Below are 23,196 nucleotides of genomic sequence, written 5' to 3'. Positions count from 1 at the left end.
AATCGCAATTAGATTATTTTCCATAATCGTTCAGCCCTAATCCAAAGCCAATATTCAGTGTTTGTTACTTGGAGTTCATTAAACTGGAGCTAAGAAAAAGCTACGCACTCAGATCATATCAACCCGAAAAACAAGATAATCACTTCCCCAGCCTTTATAGCCTTTATCTACAGAAGCTCCTTTTGTCTTTTATTGCTTGCGTCTGTATTAGCAGAGCTAAACCACATCCTCAAAACTTGGCCACATGCTGTATATACATTTATTCCCTTGCTCAAGTCACATTCCCTTCGATTCACTGTTTTCTTTTTTCTTATTTTAAAGTGCCTCCCAACCTCTTTTTAAACTCAACTTCATCCCACTAACTATCACACCAGCTATCTCATTCTTTCTCTATCTCAGCTCCTGTCACACCTCCTGCCTTCACTCTCCTCCTTCCCCTGTTTCTTTCTCATGTAATCCTATCCTATCTTGCAACAACAAGCTGGTAATCCTACCCTTCGTTTTATGTATGCTCACGCACATACAAAAGGAAGGAGACACACAAACACATGCACATGACACATCCTTGCGTGCTGGCACAAAGGACAAATACTCAGTTAGATACTGTCACAACAACACAAAAACGCTCCCACCTACGCGCAAAATCACACATAGTATGCATGCGCTAACAGAAAAATGCACACACAGCACAAATGCAGTGTTATTGTGTTGTCAAGTCATCAGATATACTTGGAAGAAACATGATTTCTGATTGGCTCTGAGCCCGGTGGAGTGAGAAACAGGAAACTAGCTAACATTAATTAAGGTAATCGGAGATCGGTCAAGCCGCATAAAAGGCTGTGCTTGTTTAAGAGTGTGTGTATGAAGTGGTAAACCTTTAGCTCAAATATCATTCCTCTTGTTTAAAAACAATTAGGGCATTGACCTATTCGGGTTTCTTCTTGTTTATTCAAAACTTCACAGGCCTCTCGAGAGTGTCAGTAAATTGTTTTTCTGGATGATCAAAAGTATTATGAATACAGATCTATATTGTACAATTTGGTAAATATTTAAAGGTAATAAAATTGTATGGATTACTGCATCTTACAAAGCCATTTTCTTACTAAGTGTTAGATGGGGCGATCAATACTTCTCTCATATGTGTGTGATCATCATCGGGCTGGAGCAAGAAATGATGAGGCAGGTTTAGCTGCATCTAAAATGTTTAATCTGTCGTCAGGCAGAAATGCCTTTAAATCCTTTTAATGATGTGAACTGCGAAAACAGACACGACATGAAACAAGTTTGTCTTTTGGCTCATAGAGAAACGTTTGCTCAGGAAGGGTTTTATTAGTAATCTATGAATATCTGCAAATATTAATAGAATTTATTGGAAAGCATGTGAGTATTTGTCGACTTAAAAATCAACTTTATGACTTGTTACTGTAGATATGAGAGATGAAACGAGACAGAGAGACAAAGATATACTAGGCTATATCCTCCCAACCCACACACACAGACTTAAATTATTAACACTAAGGATCTGAGAGAGAAAATTAAGGTTAGCCATTGGTTCTGTTAAATGATTCAAAAGCAATTTATTTCTCTTTTGTAGTGAGACTAAGAGAGAGGCAGGGATAGCTGTCTTGTCCTCCATTTGAACTGAAAACTAACTGATTTAAGAGATAAAAGTTAAGTGTTAAAACTCTTCCACCAGAATGTACTGGGTGTAGAACTGATTCTATCCTTTATTTCTGTTTTCCTGCTATAGAAGTATAAAAATTGCATACGTAAAATCACTTGTATGTCATATATGTGTATTTTGGAGTCATGTTGTTTGGATATGAAGACTTTTATGTTTCAAAGAAATTTAAATGTAGAAAGCTTTTCATTAGTGTTTTAGTGTCATTTTGGAAAGCTGCAAAACTGGCTGTACAACAAAGGTCTGAAAAATCTCTCCAACTACTTTCTTTCCATATCTGGATCAGCGTTATTCTGGATTCTGAAAGTCTTAAATTCGCTGTCCTCTAACTTCTAATTTCAACACACCACACCTCACACGCATCACATATCTATCAACCTCAATAATACAGGGCATGCAGGCATGTAACTTGAACATTTATGAGTATAGGACCATGCATTCTTAATACACAGATATATCTATTTTGAATGTGGGATTTCCTGCATTTATTAAATATTCTGCTGTCTCTCTCAGAACATATGGTGAGGAAGGCAGTTGGAGCTGGAAGGTCACTGACAATCACAAAAAAGGTTTTACTTCACAGCTTAGAAGAAAAGGTCAGTGGAAGGGATGCGATTTCAGCTCCAAAACTTGACCAAAGGAAACAATTTTTCAAGCTTTTGGGCTTATACAGGTTTGAGTTACACATACTAGATATTATTTCATGTTAGCATTTGCAGTTTTAACTCTACTAAAGAGTTTATTTAATCAGATATTATTTAAATTACTGTACTGTAAGACTACTTATTAACTTACAATGACACATTAATGGGCAGGGTTAATGTAAATAGCTGATGTAGCTTTAGGCTTAGCATACTTTAAGCAGCTTTCAGTCAGTCATTACACAGCAAACATGAAGCTTAGTTCCAGGGCTTAAAAGTAGACAGAAGTCACATTATCATTTATCTATCCATTTTCATCTCCCTCTCTCTTTCATTGCTATAGTTTTGAGGGGGAAAAGCCATTATCATCTAGCCATGTCTGCTTCTATTTCCATGTCTGTCTCATTTCATCATTTTTCCCTCTTCCCCGATATTCCCATGGCTTGGACTGAAATCCCATTTATTCATACATCTATCTTTTTTCCCCTACACTATTTCACTCTTGTTCTCCGACAAACCATTTGGGTCTTTTTCGTCCTATGGCTGAAAAGGATGTTATCTATTTCTCTATGTGCGCCTCCACCTTTCTATCCATCTTTAACTCTTTTTACACAGTGGAAGTGAAAACGGTTTTATGATGGCAGCTTTGTCACTTGTGATGTCCTTGTTTTTGAAAGAAAAGCACATTGGTTTATATATTTAGCATAACATTTAACTATTCAGAAATGCTATAAACACAGATAAAGATAAAGAAGATTAATACAATTACCGATGCCTTTTTAAATTTTAGTGCAATACGTACAATAGGCACACAAATTCCCATTTTCAGCCACCATCACTTTTGTGCTCTACTCACACATTAGTGTTAAGTAATGCAAGTTTATTGTGTTAAAATTCAAATGGATAATTAAAAAAAAGAAAAACCTGCTGCAGCTCTTTTAGCACAGCTGACAACTGTTGAGCTGTTAACCCATGCTAGTTTTCTCTGTTACCGGAGGGCTTGTTTTACTAAAGGACAAGATGTACATGTAACAATACATGTGCGGTTTTTTTCCCCCTTTTAATTAGTGTTTGTGTGCAAGGCACTGTGTGATCACTTGTTTCAGGGCATCGTCTCAATAATTCACAATCTTCTCTTGTCCAGAGGCAGCATGCGTTACATCCGCTCTCTATTCAACAACTTGTGCATGTGTTTTTGCATGAACGTCTACTTTCAGCTCTGTGGAGTATATATGCATATGCATCAAAGTGTATGGTTACCTATATGCGCATGCCTCTTTGAGTTTGTGAGCCTAATAGTGTGTCTGACAGCATTGTATTACATAACCCTTAATTATAACTCGGGAGAAAATGTGACAGCTTGTGACCTAATCCTTAATACAAGCATTACATTTGCACAATTCCAAGAGAAATGTGCATGTGCAAGTGTCAGGGTGTGTAATTTGACTATACCAATTAAACTAAATGTGACAGTGCTGCAAACAAATACTTCAGATTGGAAATGTGATGACTTGATAAAGACACAATGGTGTTGGCTTTCCAGTGAGTGTTCATGTCCCAGTGCAATATGGGAAGTGGCAAACAGAAGTGTGTGTGGTTCTTTAATTGTGTTGAATGACAGATCTATTACTGCAAAGGAGTCCATTATTATCAACATTAAGAGGCCTAGCGGAAGCACGCAGACATTCACGCAATCCCTATCATGCTGTGTGATTAAAGCTGACTAACGTGGTTAATGTGTATGAGAGTGTGTGTGTGTGTGTGTGTGTGTGTGTGTGTGTGTGTGTGTGTGTGTGTGTGTGTGTGTGTGTGTGTGTAAGCGTGCATATGCTCAAAAAGGAGTACAAAAGCTGCCACTTGGCTTTCAAGGCACTTGCTAATATGGCTTGTAAAAGCTTTTCATCTCATTTCTCTACATGTGCACCTCTTCTATCTCTCTCTCTCTCACACTCACACACACACACACACAAATATGTAATATTGTGCCTATGTCTAGACTAATGAGCCAGCTGAATCACATAGAAGTAGACTTACCCACCATCTTCACACACATGCATAATGACGACTTACCCTCTCTTTACACTTTTATCCAGACTTTTAACATTCCATCTCTTAACTCTAACACTTTAGCTTTCATCATTATCCCGCTATCCTTCCTCCTTTTTTTTGCCCATCCATCGTATTTCTTCACAATTGGTCTTCCAAAATCCACTTTTCAGCTGAGGTTGGAAATCTACTTTTCAGCAGCAGCTTTCTCGCTGCAGAAAAGTAGCAAAAGAGCTGCTTCTCTCTTGTTGAGCTGGGAGAACTTGAGAGAGAAGCAAAGAGTGAGATGGAAAAAAAGAGAGAATGAGGAATCTGGTGCGTACTGCTGTGATTTCCCAGCACTGTTATTGGACAAAAGGCCCGCTGTCTCCCTTTTGGATAGCAGCAAATAAGCTGATTAACGCAATGCTACCAGATAAACTGCTAACAGTGGCCCATATACTGTATCACACTGTAAGGAGGAGGCAAGTGTTGAGAATCATTTGGTTAAATCATGCTGCTGATTGGTCACAGACACCACTCTTAAATCAAACGCAAACAGTCTCTTGTTACTGAAGCATTTGTATCAGTGCTTTCACTATCCTGCCTCTCTACTATATCTTGGCGCTGCTACATCACTTTGGGTGCAATAATTCAGAGTGACATCCATCAAGAGCCTGTAGTCATCTACAGCGATTAGATGCAACACTCGTCTCCAGCCTATAGCCTGTCAATCAGACGTAAGGCAGCATGGGCCTGTAGTAAATCAGAAGAAATATACAACAGAGTGATTTGTAGAAAAATATATGTAGGGACAAATTATACAATATATCCTAACCTAAAATACTGTTTTTCAAATGCAACCATGTCAACTAAAAGCAGTCACCATGGTGAGTCATTATTAACCCTGCGTGATCTACAGGATATGTCATGGCAAGCATATTTTTTTCCCTTAAGTTGGCAACAGTGGGTCCACCTTTTTGGGTGGACATCAGGCTTGATCACTTCCCCTCACACCTGGCCTGCATTGCCTTGTCGAGCTGGCTGTTCCTGGTTCCTCTTCTGTGAATAATTCCTTTTCTTCTCCGGTTCATCTCACCTGCTTCCAGCTCAGTTCCACGCCTCCAGTTTGTCTTCTCCGTTGAGCGTCTGCACTGCCTGCAAAGCGCTTCAGCCCTATTTTGGATCCTGTAAATCACATCTTGCCTGCCCACTCTCCACCATTGCCATGTACCTGTTCTCTGGAATGAGAACAGGTAAATGCCCCCCTCCCCGCCGGCACTGAAAAAAGTAACTGTATCATCCTCCATCTTTACCTACAGCTTGGAACCCCCCTATTAACTTTCCTTTCTCCTTCTTTCCAGAAACCCTAACCAGACCCTGAGTTTCCTTGCTTTTTTTTTCTGACTGTCACATTGTTAAATAAACTTTCTGTTAACTGCTGAGCAATTTTCCTTACTCTGAGTTTTGAGTCCTGACTTCCTGGCATCACGGCAGGATAATAATAAATGTAACAGTGTTGACACAATTTTTTTTTAAACTGTTGTGCCTAATAAAAGAAAGAGTTATAATTCCACAACAAAAGGGTCATTCAACTCTATGTGCTCCAAAGATCTGATATGAAAAAAAACTGTGGAATGGGGGAGCCTTTGATCACACTGTTTTAGCAAGAAAAGTTTTTCCAGTCCGCACGTCTCTTTTCCCACCACAAGTCAAAACCTTTTTTTAAACAGCATGAGTAAGACTGTTCTTAAAAACGTTAACATATCTTTATTGCTGCATCAGTATTGACAAAGTTCCCCCTTACTTCAATAGTGGCAAAAAAGTAAAGTAAAATGAACAATGATTCTTCTGTAAGCCTAACCACGCCTTAATCATACTCTTACAAAATGAAAAAAAAAAAAAATTTCTTTCTACCAGTGATCTGTGTCAGCTTTAAGGGCAGGAGTTGCGTTTGTGCGGCTTTGGGCAGTTTGCCCGTTCCTCTAAACCAGCGGTCCCCAACCCCCGGGCCTCGGACCGGTACTGGTCCGTGAGTCGTTTGGTACCGGGCCGCGAGAGTTGAGGCTCAGGTCTGAAATGTATGGTTTTCAGGGTTTTTATCGCTTTTCAGCGTTATTTTGTTATTGTTTTTATCGTTAACTCAGTTTTCCTGAGTCTTTTCACGTGTGTTATGAATAAATCTTCTTTTTTTCGGTACCGATACTAGTTTTATTTTGTTGTATTTATCCACGACACCTTAAAGGCTGGTCCGTGAAAATATTGTCGGGCATAAACCGGTCCGTGGCGCAAAAAAGGTTGGGGACCTCTGCTCTAAACCATTAGGAATGAATACCATTAAGTATTCAACAATCTCTATTTACATAAATGATGTTCTGATTTATACTGGCCACATAAATGCTGTATATCTAACCTTTGAAATATCAAGTAAAGTCATTGTGCAATTGAATTTACACAGGTTCAGTGATAATAGTTCGTTCCATGAACCGTAAAGACCTCTTGCTCATCTAAAAGTGGAGAATCAGCAGCAAACACATTCATACATCAATCAGTGTATGACATAATCTGACAAGCAACTGTCCCCGTTTGCAAGATATGGAAATACTCAATGTGACACGCAAGCTTCAAGCAGCCTCATGAATGCTTAATAGCAGAGCAAAGAGAAATATAAATGCTAAACTATGTAATGTAGAAATTTTAGGTTTGTGTTAATCAGTGATGCCGGTAACGCGTTGCTTAGTAACGCGTTACTCCGAATATGACCACTTTTTCAGTAACGACTAATCTAACGCGTTACTATTTCCATAACAGTAGTCAGATTAAAGTTACTTGTCCAAACCACTGTGCGTTACTATTTTTTTAAGCAAAAAGATTTGGTTTCTTCTTTTCATCTCAGCGGATGACAAACGCATACGTGTCGTGAAACGTCACATAAGCGACAGGTCACGTTTCCCGCTCACAAGCAGCCAGCGACGTAAAAAAGTGTAAACAACAATGGAGGGAGAGAGATGTTCGTTCTTTAGCTGGAAATATGGTCACTATTTTGAGTTTCTGTCAACTAAAGATTTAAATATTAAGGTTCGTTGTACACTCTGTGTTGGCGAAAAAGTGTTATCTACCTTCAAAAACACTACGTCAAACTTAAAGAAACATTTGGAGTCGCAGCACAGCACAGTCAAACTCACAGAGAGAGTCCCACCAAGTGGTCCGAAGCAGAGAGCCGTGACTTCCGCAGAAGGTCCTACACCCCCCAAACAACAAAAGTTGGACTTTGGTGCAAAACCAGTAAGTGATGAAGAATTGAAGAAGTTGGTCGCGCAGTATATTGTAGAAGAAATGCTACCTATAAACACTGTTGACTCGCCCTCGTTTCGTGCCATAATAAAAAAGATCCCTACTTCTGTTAATGCCGAGCTGCCTCACCGAACGACTTTTACTTCTTACTTGGAGAAGGAGTTTACAGAAATGGAGAGAAATTTGAAGGCCACACTGAATGAGATTGACTTTGTTTCAACTACCGCGGATATTTGGACTGCTAACAACAGAAGCTATATGGGAGTAACGCTCCACTGGATCAGTAGAACCACATTAGAGCGTCACAAGGTTGCATTAGCATGTAGGCGAATTCGTGGTAGACACACGTATGATGTCATTGGTACAGAAATCGAAAACATCCACTCCTCTTATGGATTACTCAACAAAGTAGTTGCAACAGTTACTGATAATGGATCCAACTTTGTTAAGGCGTTTCAAGTTTATCATCCTGTCACGGAGTCCGATGATGAGACGGAGGAGGAAGAGTCCAGCCCCAAAGACGATGATGTCACTTTTTCTGATCTGTCAGAAATCCTCTCGGCTGAGAATGAAAGTGATGGTCAGCTGTCTCTTCCCCCGCACCGCAGGTGTGCTTCGCACACCATCAACATAATTTGCACACGTGATGTGGAGAAACATTTAACAACCAATGCAGAGAGCAGGGCTGTGTATAGGAGCAGCACAGCAAAATGCACAGCTCTTTGGACCAAATCGAGTAGATCTACACTTGCATCAGAAACAGTGGAAGAAATCAGCAAAAGAAAGCTCCTAATACCAACAGCCACAAGGTGGAATTCCTTTTTTGATGCTGTAAAGAGAATTGCAGAAATCCCCATGGGTGAGCTGAATACTCTGTGCACAAAGCTAGGACTGAAGTGCTTCAAAGATCAAGAATACCAGTTCCTGCATGAGTACTGCATGGCCATGAAGCCTCTGACTGCAGCACTGGACATTTTACAAGGCGACTGTCCATATGGAACTTTACTACCAACACTTGAAGTTCTGATGCAGAAGACCCAGGCTGTGAAAGATGACCTCTCCAGGATGACTGCAGGCCTTCCAGATGCCATTGTACAGGTACGCTCTATCTTGAAATTAGTCAGATTTTTTGCTTCATACAATTCACAAACATGGAACAGAATATTAATTATCATTGAAAAATAAGATTAAAACAATTAAAATGTTTACAAGTAACCTAAAACAAAATAAATCCATAATACTGATCTCATATTAGGCATGGTTTGCAAATAATTCAATAACATAATAAATTGTAGGCATAAAAATATCAATTATGTTTTTTAGGCTATTCAGACTCGTTTCGCCGGTGTGCTGGATGACAAAGATGCCCTTCTTGCAGCTGCCAGTTGTCCAAAATTCAAACTCCGATGGCTGAGAGATGCAGGAAGGAGGGAGCGAGTAAAACAGCTTCTGACAGCAGAGTGTTGCACCACTGCTCCTCTGGCAAAAAACCCTGCCAGTGTGCCCAGTGCTACTACATCTAGCAGCCAAGGTGAGATGGACTTTTTCACTTTTGAGGCAGAGCCAGAGGAGGAGACCTATTCTGCAGAAAAAGAAGTCATGGACTACCTGATGTCAGGCTACGACCTTCAGATTCTGCATAAATATACAAGCATAAAGACAATTTTTTTAAAGTATAACACTCCAACCCCATCAAGTGCTCCTGTGGAGCGACTTTTTAGTCTGGGAGGTTTGGTGCTCACGCCTAAAAGAAATCGACTTTCTGACAAAAGGTTTGAGAAGCTTCTGTTAATGAGGTACAACCACTGGTTTACTCGCTCCACTCTACTGTTTCCCCCATAACATGCGATGACAACATATACTGAAAAAACAGAGAATGGGGAATCCAATTTAAATAACTATTTACAAGTAATTGAATTAAGTTTATCAAAGTCACTTAATAAACTTATTAAAGTTTTCAAGTTGATTAACTTAAAACAATTACCTGCAAGGAAGTAAGGCAATTTAAGTTGGACCTGCAGTCTCTTTTTTTTTTTTTCATAAGATTAGTCCAAAGTTACAAAAGCGGACAATAGTGCTTACATGTGGATGGTATAAAAAGTATCTTAAGGGAAGTCAAGAAAGACTCTTTGTTTGTTTGTTTGTTTGTTTGTTTGTTTGTTTGTTTGTTTGTTTTTTTATAAAAAGTATTTATGTTAAGTGAAGTAACAAGACTGTCTTTATTTTCATACAAACAAGTATTTCTGTCAGGAAAAAAGTTTTAAGTTCAACTTCAAATGTCAGGAGATATATTGTTGACATTACTGTTAAAATACACTTCCAATAAAGTGAGTATTGGCAAAATCGGTTGATGTTTTTATGTTGAGGCAGTGGGGAGTGTTATTGGCAGCTTCTGAAAGTAACTAATAAAGTAACTAGTAATCTAACTTAGTTACTTTAAAAATAAAGAAATCAGTAAAGTAACTAAGTTACTTTTGGAAGGAGTAATCAGTAGTCCGTAATATATTACTTTTTCAAAGTAACTGTGGCAACACTGGTGTTAATACACTCTAGTAACATTACATTCATTCCGATTACTTGTTAGAAGGTACTACAACTTTGAACACTTGTATGGTTAAATGTGATATGACTGTATGTCATAGATGGGAGTTTTTCTGTAAAATGAAAGAAAATAAAGTTTTGCTCTTTATGTTGAAGCTTGGCAATTCAGTGGTAATAGTGGAGTAATAATAATACGTCCACACAGGTCACAGGTCACAGTACGTAATATTTACAAAGCAGAATGATGGGTACATAAGAATAAGTCCCACATTATAGTATGGTAACATGATCCTAATATCGTTTATTTATTTATATAGCACATTTATATACAACAAAAGTGCTGGCCAAAGTGCTGTACAAGATAAAATTACACAATAAAATTAATGTAACAGAAATAGCATCATTATCAAATAACAAATACCAAGTAGGGCTGCCACGATTAGTCGACTAGTCACGATTACGTCGACTATCAAAATTGTCAACGATTGATTTAATAGTCGACGCGTCGTTTGAAGCTTTGTCAGATCCCAAAAGACACAGGAATAAGTAGTAGTATTTAAGAGTGTAATAACGGACTGAAACAGAAGATGGCAGCACTGCATGTACAAGGATGCCAGCTGCTGTTAAACCCCGAAGAAGAAGAAGTAGCTCTGTCTGCTAGTTAGTTTTAATATTACTTTTATTATTCTTACTGGGTCACAAAATAAACGTTTAGCATATTTTCTGTGTAAACTAGATGTGTAAACCTCAAATATCTGCTCAGTTTATCAAGACACTACATATTTTCAAAAGTGCTCTGATGTTTTCGGAGACGTCTGTTACCCACTAGCTCGATAGCTAGCCGGGGGCAAGGCTCACTAGAGCCCAAGAACACCGGACTCCTGGCAAATCGTTTTCAAACCCACCGCCGTCTTTCGCTATTCAGGTTAAACATATATAAGTCACTTAGATAATTTAAAAATTTTATTGTTTGGCTTTTTTTTAGTATTTTATTTGTTCCTGCGTAAATCAGTTTGGCTGAGATTAAAGTTGTAGTTTTTATACAGCTGAATAAACATCAAGCAGACAACTGATTATCAGAAGTGTGAGATGCTCGAGAATATACTCCGGTGTCCTGTTATATTTTAGATAGCAAGGAGTTTATTAAACTCCACCGAAATAATCTGCAAATTTCATTAAAATTTAATAAACTATCGTCTTGTCTTTATTTTTAGTTAGCACATACCTTAAACACTTAAAGCTGTAAGCTAATGATAGTTATGCTGGTGCAGTAAGCTGTACGTTTTATAGTCGGTGACTAGTCGACTATCAAAATAATCGTTTGTGGCAGCCCTAATACCAAGTAACAGATAAATAAGTAAATAGATAAATAACTCTCGTGCTGTGTTGAAAGACAATGAGTAAAAATGTATTGAAGGTTGATGGTAGGGGCCTTTCTAATGTAGAGAGGCAAATCATTCCACAATTTAGGCGCTGCGACCGGTCACCTCTATGAACCAGCCTTGACTTTGGTGTAGCCAAGAGCAAAAGGTCACCTGATCTAATAGCGCTAGGGAGCCTATGAGGCTGCTATAAGTCAGACAGATACTCTGGAACCTGTCCATTCAGCGCTTTGTAAGTCACCAATAAAATTTTATATTTAATTTTAATATGCTTAAGCATTAACCAGTATCACCTTATTATCAACAGGTTACTATGTCTTTAACATCTGTTTATAAACATTTTTACTATTTTATATATTGCTAACATTATTGCTAATAGGTTATGCCTCATGTGCATACAGTTGTTATTACAAATAGTTCCTAGATCGTCATTACTCAGCTACACAAATTTCAGTGTAATATTACTCAGCTTTAATCGTTGTCGATAACTTGTTACATCCATATTGTTTCCACCTCATTACCCAACTATTACCACATTATTCCTAAGCTGTGATAGAAAGCGCTAACACCATCTCACTTGTAAACTGCACTTGTATATGCCACAATGCTATCTAGCAGTCTTGGTCCCAATCTTGAGACCCTTCTCCAGCTCAGCCTTTTCAATCTGAGCCCAAGTGTAAGCAGTGAGGACAAAATAGTAGACTTAAAACTGACTGGATGAAGTTGTGGATTATCAGGTTCCACCATGGGGCAGCAGGTAGTTCACTTCCTAACAGGGGAGCATCCAGTCTGCTCTGTCTTTGATAATAGTTTTAGAGCATATTTCACTCACTAGCTAAGGTTATTGTGATTTCTTGTGAAAAACATATGTACACCATTTGATTTTAGTATTTACAGGTATATATAGGTTTATCTTATAATTTGTGGCACCCGTAAGCTGTGATCTGTATTTGAATAAAGGCAACAAATGCTTTGGGAGAGAAGTGGCAAGAACACATCCCTGGGTTTTTAAGAATGTGTGTTCACTCTTCAGCGTGATCCTACACTTTTTTTGTTACTTGCAAAGCTGGGGAGACTTACAATACTCTTTTTGTTGCTTCTTGAACTTTACATTGTAATAGTAACACTCAAGAGCAGACAGTCCACACTGTGCATGCAAAGTAATAGTGGTTTAAGTTAAAACTGACAGCAAACATTCAGGACTTTTTTTGATAATAGAAATGTTGTATAGGAACAAGCAGTTAAGAAGGCCAACAAGTCGATTCGACCTAGGTTTTTCTGAAGAAATCATCACTTTTATTCATTCCATATTATTCCTTTTCCCAACTTTTCTCTCCACAAATCAGTATAAATGATCTTGCTGTCACTAGTTTCTCATGTCAGATTCTTGCATATCTCAGACAGATTCTTTGTCATGCTGTCGTTAGCTCTAAATGGGTTTAATCAGTTTCTCTATTCCCTCTCTTTTTTCTTGAAGGAGCTCTCTTTTTTCCACAAGAGTAAATTTATACAGAATTACCTCCCACTTCACTTCTCGGTTACTGCTTCTCATTCCCTTTCTGGCTCTCACCTCCTTGCTGAGTTTTGTCATGTTGCCATCCAAGATTGTGGAAAATTTTTAGCAACATTTTGAACAGCTGGCAATAGAGAAAGAGTGAATCAGTGCCGTGTTTTCTTGAATTGCTTTTATGCAAATTTAAGTGTAGTGCAATAGGATTACATAATCAAATCATACCAGCAACACATCTATTATCTTTGTAAATGATGCTGCTTCATTTCTGCTTCCCATCTGTCATTTATGTTAGTTTCACAGATTAATTTACCAGTTCTCTTTATTTCCTCATGCTGGCATATCCTTGTAGGGTTTTTATCCTATGTTGTCTTTTTTTAAGGAAATTACATATAATTGACTCGTCTAAAATACAGAACTTATGCAACTTATGCAATAGCATGGGCAGCAAGATGGTGCATGTGAGAATCTTTAATAAAGTTGTGATTTAATTAAGCTCTTTTTTTGTCAACCTGCTAGTTCCCTCGTGCTGTCTGTGTGATGTCCAGGCATGTGAGCACTCTCTCCTTAACCTAAAGCAGAAAGAGACGGAAAACTGCAAGCGTGGGAAATAACTGATTCTTGCACATTTTATGTGTTTTAAAAAAAAAATGATTTTGATTGCAAGTGTAAAAAAGTAACAAACATATTAAACGAAATCATTTAGTTCTAAAGTCACAATGGTGTGGTTTATGCATGGCTTTAGCTCCTCTTATGGTATTCACTCTTATTCCTCTCCTTTTCCCCTTTCACAGGTTTCACTCTCTGTATTGACTCCCAGTCACCAACCCCCTCCTGTGTGAAAACCACCTCTTCAACACTTATCTAAATCAATTGCTTGATTTAATAAATTCGCACTCAATCCCATATAATTGGATCCATTCCAATTTCTGTGTGTCACATCGTTCATGGAGCCCCTTCTGCACCTCCTGTCTCCCCCTTGTTTTTTGTCCTTATAAAATAAATATTAATTTTAAGGTCTCACTCTCTGTTCCTTTCATTTTATGCCACTGTTTAACAATGAATCTTTGTCAGTTCTTATCTTTCACAAGTGGCCATCCTTCTCATCTCTATGTTCTCTAAAAAAAAAAAAAAATGTTTTTCCCCCTTATTCTGTCTCAATATTTGCCTATTTCTCTTTCCATTTTCTCTCACTGTTTTGGACCCTTTATTTATTGTTACATATTAAATGTGCTTACACAGTATGGATAAAAGTATTGCACCACACGTCTTAATCTTTAAATTCAGGTCTTTTCAGTCCCATTGCCTCAGCTGAAAATGAAGAACCTAGTCATGCAGTCTGCTTTTACAAACATTTGTGACAGAATGGCTCTCAGGGGCTGGAGCGGGGTAGTGTAACAGGATGCTATCGTTGCAACAAGTCAGGTAGTAAATGGTATTATTGCAAAGTTAAAGCATTAGACGGACAGTGACAAAGTATTTACATTTACAGAAAATGCTGCAGCTCATAGTGTGTAAGTTCCCAGTGCTCTACTGTCTCAGTAACTGCACAGTTCCAAACCCTCTCAAGCATTAACATCTGCACAAAAACTGTGCACTGGGAGCTTCATGCTAAGTGTTTCCATTGCTGAACGGACTGGCAGGATTATGTTTATTATGATTTCTGAGTATTCTTGAAATTATCTCTAAGTCGCTGTGTGCCTATCATTTACAATCCAAACACAAGTTCTCTTGGATAATTTTTGTCCTGTTGAGCTAAACACATTCTGCTAAAATAATTTCTGTGGCATTAAAAACAAAATGATGCAGCATATATATCTACTTTTAGCTTCACCCTTTCCTTTAGAAAGCAGTCTGTCAGTTTCTTTGCTCAAATTAGAAGTTCATTCAACGTGTGCAATATGTTAACATACATAAAAACACATGTACTGCATACACAAACACATTCAGCAAAATGAGCGGTCACTCACAGTTGAATAAAACAGAGATAACTGATTCATGGCCGCTTAAGTGACATTATCCAAGAGCACGAAAAAAGGAAGAGAGTGTGACAAATAGACAGAATATGAGCCAGATGAGAGTAGAAGAGGGGAAGGAGGGATGAGAGTCTGAATGGTGCAGTGATAGAGGAAGGCATGGTGAGAGGTGGAGAGAAGGTCACGAGGTTTTTTGTTTGCGAAATGAATCCTCTCACTGCACGCTTTAATGTAAGAGCTCAGCCACTTATTCAGCCAGGGAAGGAAAGGACATGGAGGAGAGATAAGTAATTATAATTTCAGGATGTACTTTAGAATATTCACTAGTAACCACATCCATTTTTGTAGCAGTTCAAAAGAGCACAACCTGAGCTTTCCAAACAACCTATCTTCTGGATGAGGCTATGCGTAGTGGGTGTAGCAGTTTTGAATACTGTTAAAATTAGACTTCTGTGCTTAAAGATTGTAGCTGAAGTAGCTTCTGTATTCCCACTGGATTAAAATCATATCCCACCAGATTTTCTCCCTTTCACCCCCTGATCGCATTTTCTGTATGACCATGTGACATTGCAGCATGATGCAACATACTGTATGCTGAAATATTAATATAAATGAAGGTTGACTACAACAAATAAGAGTCATGGTTTGCTTAGGTTACTTGTGATTGTAAATTGGCCGCCTCTCCTCCTGTGACAGCTGTGATAGGCTACGGGCCCCCACTACCTGGAACTGGATACATATTAAGGGGAGAGGGGGAGGGAGGGATGGATTTTACCCAAAATTGGTCTCCACACTTAACATTGTCTGAATTAGGCAAATTAAATTATTGTATGTAAGGAGTAAATTAACATGGTGAGTAATCATAAAAACGACCAAAAGAATCTAAGTGCTAAGTAATGAAAGCTACTTCACTTGACTTGGCTTTATTCTGATTACACAACTTTTGTTTAAGTTTCTTAATTATCTATTCTGTAATATAAAATTATGTTAGTGATGGTACTGTGCTAGATTGCGTTTTAGTGCAACACGCACACACACAAAGGAAAGCATGCATATTCCCTGGTCCAAGAGGTTCCAAATTGGTTGCAAAGAAAGTGCTGCTCCTGGTTTAGAAGATTACTGTGATTGCCTGTAGTTTTTTATTTTTGTCTGCAAATACTCGCTAACTACTTGCCGATTGGTAGTAGAGTTTGATAAAGTCCAAGACACACTGGAAATGGAGAAGGTTTACCTTCAAAGTTAAAGTTGTGGCTCAGCGTTGAAGCCAACATGCTTTAAAGGGTGTAGTCTCCATTTGTGTCACAGTTTTTGCAGTTTCGCTGCAGCTCAGAGAGTAGCTGGCTAGACAAGTCCAGCACTTCCATTCAAACTATGACCACAGCAATAAGCAAGCAAAACAATCACAATGAGGTTTTTGACAACTGCCTGGGAAATACACATTTTTCTATAGCAACAGGTGGTGGACAGGGGGGCAGTGAGCAGTCTGGAGGCTAAGTGACTGAAGATTTGGCAATAATTTTCCCAGCAACTGCCATCAACCTCCTGCAACCAATCGCAACTGACAGAGAAATGGGGGACAAGTTAGCGACACATGGGTAGTGATTAGCTCTCTCACTCTCTGTGACTAAAAGCAGTAACAGGTGGGAGTAGTGTTTAACCACTACAGTTTCAACACTATTCCCACACTACTTTTCTCTGAATATGGCAGGCCATGTTATCTTTTTTATGATAAGGTTATAAAATTGGGAGATACATAAAATTGATCTTCTATGTTGGCCTGTGTCAGTGTCAGCAGACTTTCTTTCTCATCAAAGATATAAAGACACACAGTGTCTAGCCTGGTGGCAGTTTTTTAGGTTTCTGTTCTATTATTTTCATGTTTTGTTTGATTTTCAGTTTATAAGTAGCTTTATTATCAAGCAATCTGCATATAATACTTAAGTGTTTTTTTTTTCTTTTTTCCCCCCTTCTGTTGTTAAATTTGAAACGATTTGACTTACTTACCTTAAACTACTTAATTAAGTTCAGGAAAAGATTATCATTCTCAAAATAGGCCTTTACCAACATTAACCACATGTTACAGAGCCCCATTTTCCCATCACACTCTTATAATACCTCAACCAGGGATGGGAACTGTAAACGTGTCCCTATAAAAAAGAAACTAAACGACATACCCCTCAGGCATTTACTAGTTTTACAGCATTTATTATCTAAAATATTACTACAGTTGGCATAGTGGAGCAGTTTTACTATCACACATGTTGCTGACAAACTGAACTGAAGTTCAGCTGAATGCTGAACTCTAGGATTCTGTCTCGATAAGCAGGATTTACAAAACAATTTAGAATTAAGAGTTAAGGTAAAATGGTCTCATTTCTTGTTTTGTATTCTCTGAGTTTGGAGTTCCCTCATCACATCAGATACTGAAGTAATGTAGTAATATTCGTGTCAGTGTTATTAACTTGTAATATTACTGTAGGACTTTTCAGGCACACTGACTATTGTTGCTGATGTTACTCAGAGGTAAATATATATATATATATATATATATATATATATATATATATATTAAAACAACAACTGCTTAAACAAGAGTTAAAGCATGTGAAAGTCTATTCCCACTTGGTGATTTTACTACAATCACAAGCTACACTTACAAAGTTACTATGACAATACAGAGAAAATGTTTCATTTATGTTGACATAAAGGGTCATAAGGAGCAGAGCAGAAAGAGCTGGTTTGTAAACAGTTAGGAAAGTGTTAGATGGTGGCTTAGACAGCTGCATGTACGTGCCTACGCTGAGTGATACTGACAGGCAGATATGTTTGAACAACTGGAGTCCTTATTAAAGATGGCAGCTCAGAGCAGAACATTGTATAGTTCACATCTGGTTTTTACTATAAAATATTTATTTAAATTGACATTTAAGGTAAAAACAAGAATAATAAATCAAATATCATCGTTATTTTTTCATAACTAATGGAAGTCTTATAAGGAGAAGCTTCCATGCACTGGCTAATCAGAAAAGAGCAAGCTCCAGCCTTTAAACACTTTTGTTATTATTACTAATTCTTTATTTTAGTATTATTTATTTGTTTGTGTATTTATTTATTCCCATGTGTTTTACATCACATGGAAAGAAAAAAGAACAGAAATTGAAAATTCAACAAGCAACAGCTGCAAAGCTGTAAGGCTGAAAAGAACGACCTTGGGTTTTCAGTATATAGGACAGCTGTGAGAAATCTGAAATGAAACAATTCATTTTATCCTCATCCCACAGGTACAGTGTGATTTGAAAATGCCCCCAAAATGATCAATTTTAGTTGCATTTTGTACATAGAAGACGAAGCTTGGTCTTAACACAGTGACTTTAAGAGCAGGAGTTAAGAGGGTGTACTTAAAGCAACCTGTTTCAGACAGATGTCGAACCGAAGAGCTTCATTATGTACAAGATTTTTTAAAGATATGCAGCAAGAGCTCTAAAAGAAAATAGGCCTGCAAATGTGCACGATAAGACCCAATTGGGTATAGTTCTCCTGTCATTTTTAGGGCTATAAAGGTTGAAAGAGGGTGTTTTGAAACACAGGAGACACTCTGTTAAAAACCACACATAAAAAAAAAAATACAATTCCTACAAAGCTTTCTTTTAAGGGCAAAGCACTCTTATGCCAAGTGAAAAGTGTTTCTTAGAAAGTTTTCCACCACAGTGAGGAGGAGGAGGAGGGAACAGTTGGGAGTGGGGAGAGAAGCACTTGATGGCACACTCTTGACTTGTCTCTGTTTGAAAAGCTGAACCTGCAGCTAAGAAAATCTCAAAGCTGTTTTTGTGTATTCGCCCGTGTGTGTCAGTAAGCACAAGCATGTAAGAATCCACTGATTACGTGTGGTGAAATCAAAGCTTTGAGAGAAAAACTGATCAGAAAAGCCACCTTTATTTTCCTTTTCCCTCTCTCCCAGATAAAGATTTAAAAAAAATTATATTTTTGAGAAAATACGTTTTTGATTATAATTTTTTTAATCAGGTGCAGTACAGGAACTGAAAATGGAAAAAGTGCATATATAGATTGCTTTTTCCCTCATCTTCTTTTCCTATAAATATGTACACTCACCCACAGACGTACATATAATAAGCACCAACAAACAAACCAAACCTGAGAATAAATGCACGCTGACATACTTACAGAGAACAAACGCAAAGATCACCAAAATCAAACTGCACATGCACAGCAAACAGAACAAACACAAATACACAGATGCACACGTAAAGCAAAAAGGCATGCTGACACATTTGTTCAAACACACACGCATAAACACACACAAACGCACACAAACACACAGTAGGTTTTGACAGAATCGCGCCCACATAGGCAAGCTGCAAAGAGAGAGGGAGAGAGAAGGAGAGAGATGGAGGTGGGGGAATGAGGAGAGGAGTGAATGAGAGGGAGAGGAAGGAAGAAGAGAGGAAGAGCATATAGGACAGCAAGAGAGAGAAGGGGGTGATAGAAAGGGTAGAAACAAAGTGAAAGGAAAACAAAAGAGTGACAGACAATATAAGAGGAAAGAGATGTGCTAGATGAGTGATGAAAACATGAAAGGGACTTCCTCTGAAACACCCAGCCACCACAAATCAAACAGTCTATCCAATTATAGCTCATCATCAATGTATCAGACACACACGCACACACACACACACACACACACACACACACACACACACACACACACACATATGCTATCAATCCAATTTATAGGTATGTTAAATACTAAAAAGCAAATGATAAGTAGGTCAGTACTTCACCTTTTAGACTTACATAGGCTTAGTCTTATGTATAATGATCTGAAAAATGAGCATCATACATAAAACTGCATCATATGACATGTGGCTTTACATGTGAGAAGATATTTCTCCCCCTGTGAAAGAAGTGGAATGCATAAATAATGTTGAGACAGTATAGGGCCTTCTCTGCACTCTATTTCAGCTCTGTCAATACCACAGCTCAGTTCCTGACTGTAAAAAAGTAATTCACACTATAGGTGTTCACATGAGCATACTGAGCTCACTTCCACCCTGGAATCACCCTGTTTGGGGTCGAATTCTAGGTTTCGAGTGAAAGGAAATTTGTTTGGCTCAAGCTTATTCTGTACCTGGAGATGTGCTCTTAAGGTGATATATCTCAGTTTCATACCTACACAGTATGTGTTTTTAAATCGTTTTTTCACAGGAAGTGAGTACACCCCTGTCACTTAAATTAAATTATTCAAAATGGTATGAGCTCTTGATTCAATTCAATTCAATTTTATTTATATAGCGCCAAATCAGAACAACAGTAGCCTCAGGGCACTTTTATACAGCAGATCCTACAATGATAGATACTTTAAATGATATATATCATTGATAAGTAGAATGATATATATATATATATATATATATATATATATATATATATATATATATATATATATATATATATATATATATATAGAGAGAGAGAGAGAGAGAGAGAGAGAGAGAGAGAGAGAGAGAGAGAGAGAGAGAGAGAGAGAGAGAGAGATATCATATAGTTATTATAAATTATCCTAATCCCAAGTGAACTCTTTTAAAATGAGATGTGAAGAACCAAACTAAAATGTTCTCGGTTGTAGTGTCTGTATATGTGCATCTGGTCATATGCCATATGGACATTGCCAGAAAAATTTTTAAAAAGTCACTGAGACTTTACCAAAATGCACAAATGAAAACATAGCTGTAGTCGGGAGGTACGGGATGAGCTATAGTTTCTATAATCAAAACAACAGAATGTCCTCCCAGAATGATCCCACAATATAACACTGGAAAGCAGACAGGCAAGTGCTTCAGACTTGGCACAGGGGTTATCAATGGAAATCTGAGTTTCTTGTGACAGCTCAGACAGTGTGAAGGACCTCTGTGGATGGTGGCCAAGGGAAAAAAAAAAACAGTGAAGCATGGAGGTGGAGTGTGACGATATGGGGCTAAGTGCAAAAGGTGTTGTGTGGAGATGACATTTACAGATGGGACCATAAATGCCTGTGAATACACCAAAATACTGGCTGACGTAATGATTCCCAGTCTCCAGAAGCCTGGCAGAAGAGGAGTATAGATTTTCCAAAGAAGCAAACAGTACAAACTGTGACCTGGCTGAATATCGCCCCTGACTTGAATCTAATAGAACACTTTTAGAACACTCTTTGCTTATTAAGCAACACAAGTTTAGCAAAATTCAAAAGTTCTGAATCACAGTAACGAAGGGGTAAAATTACTTTTGTAACAGTGAGTTAATACTTTTGGTCCTCTATTTATTTTTTTTAATAAAAGCTTCTCTTTTTTTATAAGACAGTTAAGAAAAAGACTGGAAATGGTTTGGGGCAGACTTAAACGCAGGCTCCTGCAAAACCTTTAATAAAGCTTAAACAGGTGAGTTTGTAACAACCCTTACTATTGTGGTATAGTATCGCTAGGAGGTGTTGTCCCACTATTGTAGTAGTTGAAGAGACTCCTAGTACGTGAGTGTGGTGGCAGCCGTTACATGCTGCTCGTGTATCTGTTCCGAGAGAAACTGTACCATTGTAACGGGCTAGCACCTGCGACTGCCTAACCCCGCACATGTATGTACCGACAGAGTAGAGCTGTGGAGACCTGGCTGGTATGGTCTTGTACAGCTAAAGACAAATAAAGGTCTGTTGTTCAATTTAACCGACTGGCCTCCGAGTTATCCGGCTAACCTCCACACCACATGCCCGCTGGACCTGCTAGCCGCTTCTTCCTCACCAGACTGTTACAAGCTATAACAGCACACTGGCCCTACTTTTAATATTCCTAAACAGTTTTAAGAAAAATAAGCACAAATGCAGTGCTGTTGGGTTGAGAAAAACTGCAAATTCAGTCATTACAATCACCCTGGAATCACTGCATCCACTGCTGTACAGTACACTGTAAACAAAGATCATATTTTTACAGAGCAAATTTTTAAGTAAACAGTAATACCACTGGTACCAGTAATTTACAATAGAAACCAGCTTGGCACAGTTAACTGTGAGAAGCTGTTATCAGATTTTTACTATGAACTCCAGAGCAGTCCCTTGGTCCCCATTTTTAAATAAGCCTGGGCTCTAACAATTCCTCAGTGATCCATGAGACGCATTTATTCCATTTAAACTTCCAAAGAGCCCCCTCTGGAAATATTAGCTTTAAGAATGCATCGCTGAAACAGGCTTACAAGACACTCGTGCTGGAAAAATATATCAGAATCTACTATATCATTACAAGCAGGGCCCCACTGCTCTTTCAGCACTTACTCTGTGGGCGTTCGATGTAGTCCTCGTTCATGCATTTGTCCTGTTCATTTATATGCAAACATATTTTTTTTTTTTTTTTTTAACAACTAGGGAATTCTTTGAACCTCTCGGGCATTAAGCCCAAGAGCAGCAGTGTGTCAGAAAGAAAAACTATTACTTCTGGATGTGCATATTTGTAATGCCATAGTAATATTTTTGTGTGATTTGAAGCTCCAGCTAGTCTTGCAGTAATGTTGCAAAGTAAAATAATACCTTCCAAAAGATCCACTCTGTTGTGTTAAATTTTGGCTCTTAGCCTCTCCTTTCTTCCTCTCACCTCTTCTATTTTCACAGTCATACTCACACACACTCACACACACACACACACAGACACACACACACACGCACGCACACACCATATGAGGTCCAGATTGGACCAGGCACTCCTCCCAGAGCTGATGTAATGTATGGGTGGGGAGGAGGAACACTGGGATAAGGAGGGTAGAGCTCAGAGGGAAAACCGCATGTGTGTTTGGGAAATTTGAACTCAGTACGTGTTGTCAGTGTATATGTTAGGTTTTGTAAATGGATTCCCCAGTGAGCTCAGTGAACACTACAAAGCTTTTTTGCCCTTCACTCTGAAGCATTTTCCTTGCTTTTAGTAACATTTTTTCTTTCTTTTGTTGCATAGAAATCAGCACTTAAATGAGAAACTGCTAAATATAGTACTGATGCACAGTTTTGACCTCAGCGAGCAAATACTCTTGGCAATTTTTATTTACATACTTTGTTACTTAAATGTACATTCATTTAACCCCTGAGGAGAAATTTAAGTCCTTCTCTTTAAGTGGT

The 23,196-nt window shown here is 38.2% G+C and overlaps 2 protein-coding genes across 2 annotated transcripts in view; one reads left to right on the top strand and one right to left on the bottom strand.

The window, feature by feature from the left end:
* Window positions 1-23,196, bottom strand: part of LOC146562890 (transmembrane protein 132C) — a 279,573-nt gene that overhangs the window by 213,281 nt on the left and 43,096 nt on the right. The window lies entirely within an intron of this gene.
* On the top strand, window positions 8,497-10,049 carry LOC146562891 (uncharacterized). The gene is made up of 2 exons (XM_085293166.1): window positions 8,497-8,739; window positions 8,965-10,049. The coding sequence occupies exons 1-2, from the start codon at window positions 8,497-8,499 to the stop codon at window positions 9,481-9,483; spliced, it is 762 nt and encodes a 253-aa protein (XP_085149292.1). The 3' UTR covers window positions 9,484-10,049.

The sequence above is a fragment of the Mchenga conophoros genome, linkage group LG12, assembly GCF_057382185.1.
Source record: "Mchenga conophoros isolate Kocher_MC1m ecotype Shallow Benthic linkage group LG12, M_conophoros_male_GT1.1, whole genome shotgun sequence".
In the NCBI taxonomy this organism is placed as follows: domain Eukaryota; kingdom Metazoa; phylum Chordata; class Actinopteri; order Cichliformes; family Cichlidae; genus Mchenga; species Mchenga conophoros.
The sequence above is the reverse complement of the archived record's forward strand: the minus strand, read 5'-3'. Positions and strand labels throughout refer to the sequence as shown.